The sequence below is a fragment of the Drosophila sulfurigaster genome, chromosome 3 (genome assembly GCF_023558435.1).
Source record: "Drosophila sulfurigaster albostrigata strain 15112-1811.04 chromosome 3, ASM2355843v2, whole genome shotgun sequence".
Classification (NCBI taxonomy): Eukaryota; Metazoa; Arthropoda; class Insecta; order Diptera; family Drosophilidae; genus Drosophila; species Drosophila sulfurigaster.
In genome coordinates this window covers 50,513,254-50,526,881 of record NC_084883.1, presented here as the reverse complement: position 1 = coordinate 50,526,881, position 13,628 = coordinate 50,513,254, and the positions used below count along the sequence as shown (strand labels likewise).

Here is a 13,628-nt window from a genome sequence, read left to right as displayed (position 1 = left end):
ACAAACTTTGACTTTTCAATGCTTTTCCCCCCAAAAAAAGAGGCGAAAAAATTGTATTCTGCATAAATTGTTTGGCTTTAAGGCCATTGAGAAAAATTGTGGGGAAATGGGATGTTGATCTACTCGTAAACTCATTAAATTGTCCATTGCCGCATTTTTCAATAAGGCTGCTTGCCTACTGTGTGTGTGTGTGTGTTTGTGTGTGTGGAAGGCATGAAGGAAGCTCGACATTTTTGTGTTTCATTATGAAAAGGGGTTTTATTTTGTTGTTGTTGTTGTTTCTGTTGTTGGTGTGCGAAAATCACAACATTTTAATCTCATAATCTGAATTTATGAGCAGACTCAATTTCGTTATGCTTAACGACATTTTATGCGGTTATTTTATGCAGGCAGACTAAAGGAGAGATGAAGCATACGACGACGACGACGATGACGACGGCTCTGACCCACACACACACACATATACACACACATACACATCGTAGACTGCGGTTTGTTGGCACCCCAAATGGCAACAGCAAAAGCAACAGCAGCAGCAGCAGCTGCCAACTACAACGACAGCAGCAACAACAACAACAAGCTGGCCAAACGACGAAAGTTAAGTACATCAAATAGTGTATGTGTCTCTGTGAGAGTCTCACTATGAGTTTGTGTGTGTGTGCGTGTGTGTGTGTGTAGTACGTGTGTGTAAGTGGGTGCTTGAGATTTTGTATGGTCGCACAAAACACATTAGTTGAAAGTACTGACCAACAAAGCCACTAACAAGCTGTTGGTTGCCACTACTCCTCACTAGATGGCGCAACCTGACCATTTACTCCCCTTAAACACACACACACACACACCCATACATATATATTGAAGCACTCTTATGGCAGAGAGTATGAGAGAATGTGTTTGGTAAAGATTTTACCATGCTATCATTGTTGTTGTCAATCTTGTTTGTCGTCGTCGTTGTTGTTGTTGCTGCTGCCTTTCGGCTTTTGCCAACGTTGTCAACATTTTCGCTGAGGAGAGAAAAACTTTTTTAATAAAAGCATTTAAATAAATTAATATATTCGACGTAATGCTTTTGTTGTTTAATCAAAACAATTTAAAGTTGCGTTTTCATTTTTATTCCTTTTTGTTTCTTTTTCTCTTCCATTTTTATCATTTCTCGTAAGTTGTTTGAAACTTTTATTACCTTCGTATATCACACACACATACACGCACATACATATACATATACTCATACACACACTTTCACACATTCGAGCAATACGCGTCTCATGTGTCTTTCAAAATTTCCAGCGAAATGACATGCACTGAGATTCTCATATATTATATATACGATATGTTCTTAACTTATGCAAACTTTCAACATGCTCAAATTCTACTTAAATTCTTATGAGTTGTTTTACAAATACATTTATGTGTACATTATTTGTCGTTGAATTGTTTGTTTTCTGTTAATATTTAAAAATGAGTAATTGTTTGAGAAACTTAGGAATGTTTTCTTAAAGATTATTCTATTATATTTTTTTGAAAGCATATTGGAGAAATATGTTTTTTGATATTTCTAAGACACTTGTTTTTTTTTTTGTGTAGCATTTTCTTTACATTTTTTCGATAACGTGGTAAGACATTTTATCTATAATAAAACAACTAAGAAATCTATTGTCGAGTGTGTTAGACTTTGAGATACTCGCTACCCATTTTAAAATACAAATTAATATACTAACGGATTTCAAAAATATACCAAATGCTTTATTTGTTATATAGAATGAGTTCTCCCTTCTATCCTATCTGTATTGGGTATTAAAATAGTCATAACAATGACTACAAATAAATTGCAAACATGTTTTAAAATGGTTTTTCTATTTGTAACATAATATCATATTTATGTTTTTTTGATTAACAGATGATGATTTGGTATTTGGAATCTCTTCTATATACACCCAAAAACAGATTATTTTATAAATGTTTTCCTAAAAACATACAAATAAATGTTTACATATATTTTAGTGTTCCTATTTGTGTTAACGATTATTATTTTTAATTATTATGAAGAATAACTCATAATCAATTTCAAAATAATATTTAGAGTGACTACTAAAATAGTTCGTTGAATTAGAAACCGGATTGCATTGTATTAAAAATCTTCCTAGTAATGTATTTTTTCAAACGTTTAAATGAGCATTACTTCTTTAAATTCTCTTATATACACCAAAAAGAAATATCAAAAATATTGAATAAAAATTCGTATACTTTAAGAGATACGTCTATACACACAAACAACTCTCAAACAATAATTTGCTTATTGTAAGCTAATCGAGTTGAAATCCCTGGAGTACTTAAATCGTAAAGTGTAATCCCACAGCGCTCCTAAATATTACGTTCACCGCCTCTTTAAAGCTGAAAGCAGTCGGCTTTAAATACTTATAAGTGAGTGATATTATCGTATTGTACTTCAATATGCTTTTTGCATATTTTTTTTCTTCTGTTTTGTATTCGTTTCTGAGCTTCTCTTAAATTCATATAAATTCTTGGCTATCTTTCTGTCGCTTTGTATTCGTCTGTCTCTGTTTGTATCTGTGTTGTATTTGTATTGCTTTTGTTTATGCTTTGCACTTGTTTTTCGACTTATTGTCTTGGCTAAATATTTATGCTTTTATATGTACGTATATTTTTGCATATTTTCTTTAGTTTTCGCTTTTTGCGTCCGTCAATTGCGAGTCGTTGTCGTGGCACGTCTATTGACGCCATGGTAGCCATTTTGTTTGGCCATCTTGCGGCCTCCTCCTCCCGCTCCCCCTCCTGTTGTTGTTCCTGCTGTCTCCTTATTGTTGAACGAATCTACATCCGTTTCCGCTACGATGGGCGGACCCCACGATACTTGTCGTCGCACTGTGGGCGCCGTTGACGTTGCCTGTTTGCGTCGCTTTGTGCTCTGCTGTTGAAGTGTAGCCGCTCTTTGTAGCGGTTGTCTTTGCTGCACATGCTGCTGAGGTTGCTGTTGCTGTTGCTTTTGATTTTCATTTGGCTGCTGCTGCTGTTGCTGCTGCTGTTGTGGTTGCTGCTGTCAAAGTGCGAAGATGTTTGCCATTGCATTTTATTAAAAACTTTTGCGTTTCAACTTTTATTTTTCATTTAGTTTGCTGTCGAATATGCTTTAATTGGCTTCATTGTTGTGTCCTTATGTCGCATGCAAACGCTAAGAGCTCACAGCAGTTAGTTGATATACATATGTTTTATAGAAAAAACTTCATGCAAAAGCTTTCAATTAACATGCAACTTGCTCAATGAGTGAGCTCTTTTGTGTCGTTTTGCTAAATAATATACGATATACTCGTACTCGACTATCTTTAATTGGAATTTAGCAAAACGAGTTTTAAATGTCCTTTTTTTGTGTTGAAGTTGTCAAAGAGCAAACCAAACTTCACTTTTATACACATTTATTTGTGCTTAGTATTTGGGATTACAGTTCAATAAATCTCTTTTCTGTGCGACGCAATCAATATTCTAACAAGTGCAAGTGAAAGTTGGGAATGCTCAACTGGACAAATACCTTACAGTTCATTTTAGTTGTAGAAAATATATACAAATAAAATACATATTTTTAATATATACAGGAATTTGAATATATACATATTTCATTTATCTACAGTTATTGAGTAATTGTGAAGAGTCTAAAAAGTAAACTAAATTTTTCTTTCTAATTTAAACTCCCTCTCAACTCCGTTTTTACAGCGTATACTCCACTTAAGTTGCATTTCAATTGCAAATAAAAGATTTGTGTTGCTTCAATGACTCTTAACAACAAACATATAGATTTGACTATTCTTAAATGTTGTCATCTGTATATTTGTCATACCCTTCAAAACATTTTGCCTGTTTTTACAGGGTGCTTTTGCGAAATCCACCAAAAATGTGGGTCAAATCGTTGCCCTTTGTTCGCATTTACATTGATTTGAGATCTTTGATATCGAATCAATTTGTAAATTGATTTCGCCTAGCCTTCGAAATTGTTGACTTTATGGCAAACATTGCGCATACGACGCGTTTGCCAGTTGTCGGTTGTCAGTTTATATTGAGTGTTTATTAAACTGCGGTTTGTGTTGTGTTTTAATTTACACATCATTAGCTCAACTTCTTGGCTTCATTAAGATTTATAGAAAAGTTCCAAGCACACACAAACAAACACATTCGAAATTGGTCTGGTTGTGTTTTTTTTTTTCTGCTTTGCTCAAATGCAATGCTGTATCTATGTGTGTTTCTGTGTGTGTGTTGAGGTTTCGTTTTTGCATTCTAAGCTCGTAATGAGTTTCACCGCAGCATTGTGGTGGCTGGCAAAGTTAAGTGCGTGCTGCGTTTGCGGCCGAGCCAAATGAACAGCCGAAGCAGGAGCAACAACAACAACGGCAACAAAGAGCAAAAGAAAATGGAAAAGACCAAGAAGAGCCCGAAAAACATTTTGGCATAAAAAGAAACTAAGCATGGTGAAAGGAGTCTTGTGCAACAGCAGTAATACGACTCGTAGTCGTAGTCGCAGTTGCAGTTGTAGCACTTGCACTTTTTCTGGTTTTGTGTGTGTGTGTGTGTGCTTGGCGCTTAAACAAAAGCCCCAACGGCCTCTCCCCCGCATGTTGGCGGTGGTAAGCGAAACTTTTTGATTTTCGGTGCGGAGAGGGGATACTCGAGGCGTAAAAAAGAGAAACTTTTGGGTGCACTTCAATTTCGGTTGCTTTTGCAATCAGCCAGGAACACGGCTGGCGTCGACGTTGCTGCAAGTCAAGCGGAAACGAAAGTAGAGAAAGAGCGAGAGGGGGCGAGACGCTGTTGCAAGTGCACAATGCCGCCGCCTAGACAATGCCGCACGCACTTTGCCCGGGCAACTTTCGGCATTCCGATGCCCTCTAAACAAGCGAAACTATTGAAAGTGTATCAGTTAGTTAAAAGTAGTAAATAAAATACTCAAAGTTAAGCAGCATTGAAAAATACTTCAATTACTTTCTCGACAATATCTAAAATCGATTTAAACAAAATCAATGAAAAATATACTAAAAATATACCAAATTAACATACCGCAAAAATACTAAATTATAGCAAAGGCTGTATTTTGTATATCGATACTACTACATATAAAACATACCATAGATAGCAAAATATACCACATAAATATACCATTAAGTACAAAATATACCATAATCATATACCATAGAGTACAATCTATTTAAACAAGGTATAATTAAACAAGATCAATAAAACAATATACTAAAATTATACCAAATTAATATACCAAAAATACTAAATTATACCAAAACCTGTATTTGATATATCGATATAGTACTATATATAAAATACACAATAGATAACAAAACACCTAAATATACCGTTAAGTACAAAATATACCATAATCATATACCAAAATATACCACAAAAATGTATATACAGCATATCACAAAGTCTACTAATGCCTACACTCACACATATTTATTGTAGCTATTGAAAAACTAGCAAATGCCTTGACAAGGCAGCCCAGATTTGAATGCAGCTCTCGCTCTCGCGTCTCTGCAAAGGCGACTTTAGACTGCAGATTTAGACTGCAAGAACGAGATTCAGAGATTCTGGGGCAGTTTTGGGGCTTGGCGTTGCTTGGGGAAATTCAATTTGGCAGCAGCTTAAGTTCAACTCTGTTCAAAGTACATGCTAAGTAAGCTCAAAAGTAACATGCCGCTGCCTCCAACCCAACCCAACCCAACCCATTCGATAGACACTTTTGACGCTGAAACTACATAAAAGCCAATAAGTTCAATATTTTGCTTTTACAATTTTCCGCATAGTCTTTGGAGTACACGAGAGGTGCAAGTTTCGATTTGCGGACAAAAGTTTTTTCCTTTCGTTCGGTGTAAAGTTTTCTGCTACTGCGTGTTGCTTAGTTTTTGACTTGAGTTTTTGTCTCAAGTTGAAGTTTGCTAAATAAATCATGGGTATTACCCGCCCATAGAAGAGGTGCTTCGAAGATCGAGTAAGTAAGTTTTCTGAGAACCCCCAGCAAAATGATATCTCATAAATTGTGGTTTTTCGCTTTTGCAGTAGGAGCAGCAGCAATTGTTATTATTGGGCTTTAGCTGATCCTTTTGTTGAATTGTTGCCCAGTTGGCTTCTTTGTTGGCAATTTCGTTTTTACTTGAGCGCATATTAATTTTGCAAATGTCTTTTGCAACAAAAGGCAAAAGGACCAATTGCAATAAGCTCTGCAACTGCAGTTCAATTTACTTTTTACCCCAACTTTACTTTTGTGCACTTTTTCTATCAAATAGCATTTTAGACAATTGCAAACATGCACCTACAACAACAGCTTTGTGGCATGCTGCTGCGGGGCAACAAAGAATTTCCAATGAGCAGCGCTTTTGTTGGCCAAAGCTAAATAAATTGGCTAATATACGTAAGCAGCTTTGCTGCGGTTGCTTTAAATACAGCTAAGAGTTTAAGCTTTAAATATCATGAAAGAAAGTTACAGTCGAGTGTGTTCGATTCAATTTCAACTTCCTAAAACATACCATATTAATATACTAACAAATGCAAAAATATACCGAAGATACTCAAATATATGTATATGTATACTTGGTATATTAATATAATAATACTTTTTAATATACTACAGTCTATGATATATTTTAGATATAGTAGAATATCGATATACCAATTATGTATGTTAGTATCTATTATATTTAAAATATACCACGGAGTCATCCGGTATATTTTGTAATATATCTTAAATGTTAAAATATTACACCGTTTAGTCTGGTATATTCTGTGCTTTATAGTATATTTTAAAGGTAGTAGAATATCAATACACCAAAGCAACTAAGATCCGAAACGATTTCTAATTTTTTTTTGCTCAAAAGTACTGTAGTTAAAAATGGTGAAAGTTTTAATACTCTTCTACCCTACAAGTAAGGAGCATAAAAATGTTAAAGTGATATACAAATGTTTAATTGTCACTCACACATTGTTGTAAATATGCCAATAAAATAACAATTAAATGAATATTTAATAAATGTGTATGTAAAACTTCTTTTCAATGTTTAAAGTTATGCACTAATTGCAATTATGTAACACAAAAAAAGGGGAAATATTTAATACACCGTTGAAGTTGAGGCTATTAAATTAAATGATGCATAATATAATACCAACAATAGCTCGTGCACATTGTTAAAGTTCGCACATTTTGCACTAATTAATTAATTCATATTAAATTAAACGCGCTTCGATTTCATTTTAATAACAAGCTGCTTACATTCGCCTTTCGCTCTATTCGCGGCTCCTCTTACGCTTTAACCCCCCATTATCTGACCAACAATCCTTTAACCCACACACACACACACAAACACCGCTCTCTCTCACCTCATTCCCTGAGGCCATTAGCAATTGATTTCGATTTTGAGCTGATTTTAATTAAGCAGTCGCATAATAAGCGCATTTGGTATCAACAACAATTAAAACAACACGCATAAATACACAGAATATGCGTGCGATGTATATATGTTACAAATATACATGTATGTGTGTGTCATTAAATAACGATTATAAAAGCATGTATAAATATTGGCTGACTGATTCCCCTATAGACAGAAACATGACCTTAGGCAAAAGTGTGTGCATTAGTAATTTTCTATTAGATTAGTTTCAAGTTGTTGGCCTATAAATCTAACATTAATTGTGGGAATGTGTTGTAGAAATATTTTACAGAAATAAAATGTATTTCTTTAATCAACGATTTTAATGCATTGATAAATTTTGGTTTTTTTTTTAATTTGAATAGTTTTTCAGCAATGTTTTTTTTTTTAAGGTTTTTAGCATATTTAGCATAAATCAACTCTAAAACTTTTGCCGTTATCAAACAACAAACTCCCTCGGGAATTTTTTGCTTAACTTTTTCTGCCTCATCAATCAACCCCGCTTAAATTTATATGTTTTTGCAGTTAGGGTATAATAAATCGTAATATTATTATGGCTATTGTTAATGCCAATGCATACAAAGTGCAAACAATGTAAAAAATGAGCGACATTTTTGATGGGAAAAATCTGTAAATGTCGAAGAAAAAGTTTTGATTTTCAAACGAGTTTTCATTTGTTTTCACACATTTCATTGTTTATTTAGTTAAATTAAATTGAAATTTCAATTTAATTAAATGCCCCAGATGTTGAAATTTCAACTTGCGAGTACAATATATGCAAATTTACACGCACACACACCGTTACACACACCAACACACACACACATGCAAGCCAATGAATAAATGTGATTAGGGACAGGCAAGGTGTGGCAAGCTCATGCATAAGCTGGCTTAATCTGATGCGATATAATATTTTCGCTCTATTAAATAAAATGTACGAGCTGATTAATTTGCCCCCGAAATCGGATTTTAAATATGCTATGTTAAATATTTACACTCATTGCTGCTTGACTCCGAGATACTGCCGAGGGAAATTTATTCGAATTGGAGTAAGTATGTTATATAAATAAGTTAATGCATTAAAGATGAGGGAATGCAATTATGGCTGGAATTAATCCTTGTTTGCATTGCTCAATTGTTGAGCTTGAATTGGAGCTCTTAATAGTCTTTGCAAATTATTTAAATGTGTTTCAAATTTTACTATATTATTTGAAGAAATAGCTGAAGGCCTTTAGAAATACGATAGTAGTTATTTGCATTATATATTTGGATAAATAAAGAATAGACGAGCTGTTTATTTGCTTAAGAAAATGCAAAGTATGTGATTCTATAAAAGTATTTATCTAGATATTCATATAGTTTTATACATAATAAGCAGATAAATATGATAATGTATGAAATAATATAATATGCTTATATATGTATGTATATATATGAACAATAGATATATCTTTTCATTTACACTCTCATGTAAATTAACCACACACTAATGGTTGGACTTAATCCTCGTTTTCATTGCTTAATTTCTATTGGTAAACTGTAGCAAACTTTTGACAAATTCCTTAAGTGTGCTTTAAATATTTTTATATAGACTTTGATGAAATATCGAAATGAAAACTTCAACATATGTTAAAAATAATTATAACCCTTTAATCAATTATCCGAATTTTCGTATAATTCATATAATTCTTCGTGCCAAAAATAAGTGTGCATTAATGTATTATTTACAGACGTGACAAAGAGATAACCTCCACATTTTCTCCTATAAGTTTGAACTAAGCGATTTCATTTAAATACTTAAATTAACTTTAATATACATGATACCATACTAAGCAAAGAAGTAGTTTGGTGATTCAATAGAAGTTTTTGTTCAAAGAAGGAAAATCGTCCTTATCATTTACAAAGTATTTTAAGTTCAACCACTCAATAAATTTGAAAAATATTTGCAAAAATAACTAACTGATAACCAGAACATTTTATAATGTAAATTTGAACTAAGAGATTAGGTTTATCAAACCCTTCCTTACTAAGTAAATAAAGAAATTGAAGATAAGATAGAATTTCTGTACAAATAAGAGAAATATATATGTTCATTTACAAGATACTTTTTCATCTTCGCTTAAAAATTGCATTTTATTTTACAAACATAAAGAAGAGGGCAATCAGAAACCAAGTGATTAGATGTGTGAACTCTCACATAAGTTAGATAAACATAAGATACAATTTCTTCAGAAATAAATAAATATATCTTGCCATTTACAAGATACTAATTCCACATTGGTCAAAAGGGATAAATCGAATATCGACATAATAAGTAAGCAGCTTATACCCAACTGCTACCTCCAGGGTATATAAAGATCATACAACAATGTTAATGGAAAATGAAAATAATTTAATTTTAATTCATAATGATAACCCAATACAGTTGAACGACTAGAAATAGATGCATAGATGTGTTGTGTTAATAAATAGTTTAAGAATTTTGCATAGTTTTCATAGTTTTCCTTGGATTTTCCACTTAAGATCGATGCGTCTGTCCTTCAAAGTGTTGTAGTGTTTTGTTGTGTTGCCCATGCTTTTGGCTATAGTATTTAATGTATTTAATGCATTATGTAATGACATGCTTATAATTCTTGTAATTGTCGGTAATATGTTATTTACATGAATATATGTTGGCGGATAGCGGAGGATTTGACGGCGGGTTGGCAGCGGGTGTTTTACAATTCATGCAAATTCGTCTCACTAATTGTGACGAGGGGCGCCAATTTGTATAAATTTTGTGCTGGTGGCACACGGCTTACCGGTAGCGTCGTTGTGGCATCCACAGCAGTAGGAGCCGGGGCAGCAGGTGAAGCATCTAGCTGTCCATTCTGCTGGACTTTTGTCGCCTCGTCGCTTGGTGTTGGCTCAGCGGCAGCTGTAGAAGAGAAGAGAAGAGCGAGAGATGCCGTCAACTTATTGTCATAAAGCGTATATTTTTTAAGTAATTTACATGACGCACCATTTGTGGCAGCCGCATCCGTTGGCGTTGCTGCCGCATCCGCGCTGAGGTTAAGCAGCTGTGCCTCCTCTTGCTGCATAGTCTGTGGCTGCTGCTGCTCCTGTTCTTCCTCTTCTTCGACCTCCTCCTCGGGTTCCTCGACAATGCGTGTGGCAATGTCGCCGTTCTTTGTGGCAGCTGGGGGAGTGCTGGGCGCCGATGCCGTTGGCGTTGGCGTCGACGTTGCATTGCCATTCTTCAGTATGCCAACCAATGGTGTGCCATTGCCTGGCTTCTTGTCCTCTTGCGGCAGCTGCACATAATAAACCAGGCAGAGAGAGAGAGAGAGAACCGAGAGGTAGGTGAATATAAATCTCATTTCAGGCCAGACACAGACACAATTATTGGGATTGTTAATGCAACATGTTCTCACCGCCTTATAGCTGTATGGTGGCAATGCGTTGCCTGTCCCTGCCGCCGCACCACCCCCCGAACCCGAGCTCGTTGCACCTTTGACACCTGGCGATTCGTGCATTTTGGTTGCCTGCTCTTTCGACCAAATGATATCCTCATCCGTTTCGCGCTCGATGCGCTTCTTGTAGGCCAAATGACTGCGATATACCTCGAGCAGGCAACAGATGACAATGATGACAAACACCGTGGTCAGCGTAATGAATAGCATCTGTGTGGAGTCCTCCTTCTTGTCGACATCATAAACGAATTTCGATATGTAGGGCACACGTTGCGGCGGCTCTTCGACCCATGGCTCTGGTATCTGTACAAGGAAGAGCAGCAGCAGAACGTTGGTCAAATGGTCAAAGCGGATCAACAAAAGGCGCATTCATTAGCACAATTTGGCGCCTCGTTGCGCCTCTCTCTCTCTCTCGCTCTCTCTTCTCTCTCAGTCTCCTTCACTTACCATGCTTACGTTAACCATGGGCTCTTGGGTGGGCTGCTCACTGACATCGAATTTCGCATTGCACTGTGCACTGCGTACGCCCTGCGGATTTATGACCGTTATGTTGTCCGCACCGGATTTGGTGAACAGCATGTACTCCTCCAGTGGCTTCATAATGTGTCCATTCACCTGTATGTAGATGTCTGATGTCCCAGGCCAGACCCCAAAAGTCAATTGGGAATATTGGTTGAAATTTTCATTAGTATTGGTCATTAATTCAAATTGAAATGCAAATGTGTTTGTGGCTCTGCCTCTCCCTCTGCCATTTGCCATTTGCCATTCGCCTTGAGCACAAACAAATTAGAAGCATTGCGAAGTGGGGAGTGGGGGGAGGAGAATCAAAGTCAAATCACAGAAGGCAAAAGGCTCCGTGCAAATGCCCATTCGTGCATATTTAATGCTTTGCCGAAATTAGCAATAAAATTTTTAATACCTAAAGTTAACTGCCCGCCATTGTTGTTGTTGTTGTGCGTGTGTGTCGCTAGTAGACTTTTGGGTGTGGCCAACAAATGCACACTGATTAAATGCTGGCCAGGATATGGCAAAAGGAAACTCAAATAAAAATTTGCCTAATTTATTTTGGGTCGAAGTATTGGAAAAGAGATCGATTAAGTCTGAATGTAAGATGAATCGTAGAATTTATATTAATAATTAATATTATTTTCAAAAAGAAATTTGAAATTCTTTGAAATTTTTTTGTTTAAAAAGAAATTTTGAAAAATATAAGTTAAGAATAAATATGCCTGCTTTATATTTTTTATCATTTTATGGCTACATTAATTTGTGTTTTAAAATGATTTTGATTGAGTTTCAGTTTTGAACTGATTTACTTTTTTAAGGATGTAATATATGTAATTATGAATAAATATGTCAGCATTATATTTCTAACATTTTCTTGCTGCATTTATTGGTATTTCAAAAAAATTTGAAATTTCGAAATTGATTGAATTTAGCTCTAAAAAATTTCGTTTTATATGAACTTTTAAAAAGACAATAAATTTTCAGGTGAACTAGAAAAATTGATATTGAATATTGTTATCAATTTTTACTTTATTCTATTGTCAAACAAATATTTGAAATATATTTGCAATTAAATAACAATAGTTATTTAGTAGAAAAACAGTTTTTAACCAAATGCTGTACCAAAACGATACAATTAGAACACATAATTTAAGTTTTAGTTAATATTAATTCTTATTAAATTGTGCCATTAATATAAATAGCTTTTTTTTGTGAGTATGTAAATATGATTCAATAATTAATTGAAAAAGATGGCAATTGATTTCCCGTCATTTGTTTATTTTTGTAATTTCAACAAAAAGCAAATAAACAGCGCACTTAATTTGATTTAAATGCCAAAGTAAATAAAATATAAAATATTGCTAGCCACTTAGTTTAAGCGATTAATGAGATAATAAAAAAAGATAAATTTTCTATACTCCTTGAGTCGTTTTATACAAATTTAAAGCCCTCAAAATTGATGTGAAACAATTTCAATTATTGCAATTGATATTATGGACATTTAAGTAAGCTCCCAGGGCAAAGTTTTTCAATATCCATTTAGGAACCAGTGTGCAGCGTAGGGAGTGGGGAGGTAGAAAAGTGGGAGGAGAACAGTTTTTGGCGTTGGCCCTGTTTATGGCCATTGGCAAACTAACGCGCTTCGATGGTCGCTTTAATGGGCCACGTTTTAACAGCTCGCACACATGCGCATGTTGCGCGTGACGAGGGCGTCTCTCTATGTGTGTGTGTGTGTGTGTGTGGGCGTGGCTAGCTAGGCGTGGAAGCTAACAGCTGGCGAGCTAGTTGAGAGTACACAAAGCTGAGCTGAGTTTTAATCAAAGTGTGCAGCAGCAGCAGTAACCAAACAACAACAACAATAACAATTTAAATATGAGCCACAGTAAATCTTAAGCGCAAAAACTGACAAAATTTATGGCATCGACCACGGAAATGACTTTTTATGGCGTCGAATAAATTTAATTTTTGGTCAACAAAGTGGTTGCAGTTGCAGTTACCCCAAAAAATACACCACGCTGTCGCTTCTACTGCTGCCCCAGTTCATAAACATGCTGCAACACAAGAGCCAGCGTGGCAGCGACTTGATGAGCCAACAACAAAAGCAGCTTCACTTCTCCTTTTTATACGAGCTATCAAAAAGGGTAGAAGGGTATGATAACTTGGTGTCGCATATTTTGTAATCTATGGTATATTTTTGATGTAAAAGTATGTCAATGTACCAAATATACAT

The 13,628-nt window shown here is 35.1% G+C and overlaps 1 protein-coding gene across 11 annotated transcripts in view; it reads right to left on the bottom strand.

Annotated features, from left to right (window-relative positions):
* The window catches only part of LOC133840924 (axotactin), an 89,681-nt gene that overhangs the window by 11,952 nt on the left and 64,101 nt on the right, over nt 1-13,628 (bottom strand). For 2 of the 11 annotated variants that reach the window (XM_062273112.1, XM_062273113.1), the window contains exons 17-21: nt 11,339-11,520; nt 10,853-11,194; nt 10,432-10,732; nt 10,241-10,356; nt 2,217-3,055 (exon numbers count right to left, since the gene is read on the bottom strand). In XM_062273112.1, coding sequence (XP_062129096.1) covers nt 2,702-3,055; nt 10,241-10,356; nt 10,432-10,732; nt 10,853-11,194; nt 11,339-11,520 — 1,295 coding nt within the window. In that variant the 3' untranslated portion in view covers nt 2,217-2,701. Of the gene's footprint in view, nt 1-2,216; nt 3,056-9,810; nt 10,022-10,100; nt 10,357-10,431; nt 10,733-10,852; nt 11,195-11,338; nt 11,521-13,628 lie in introns of those variants that run through there. The other 9 variants (XM_062273120.1, XM_062273122.1, XM_062273115.1 and 6 more) reach the window with 8 other exon arrangements.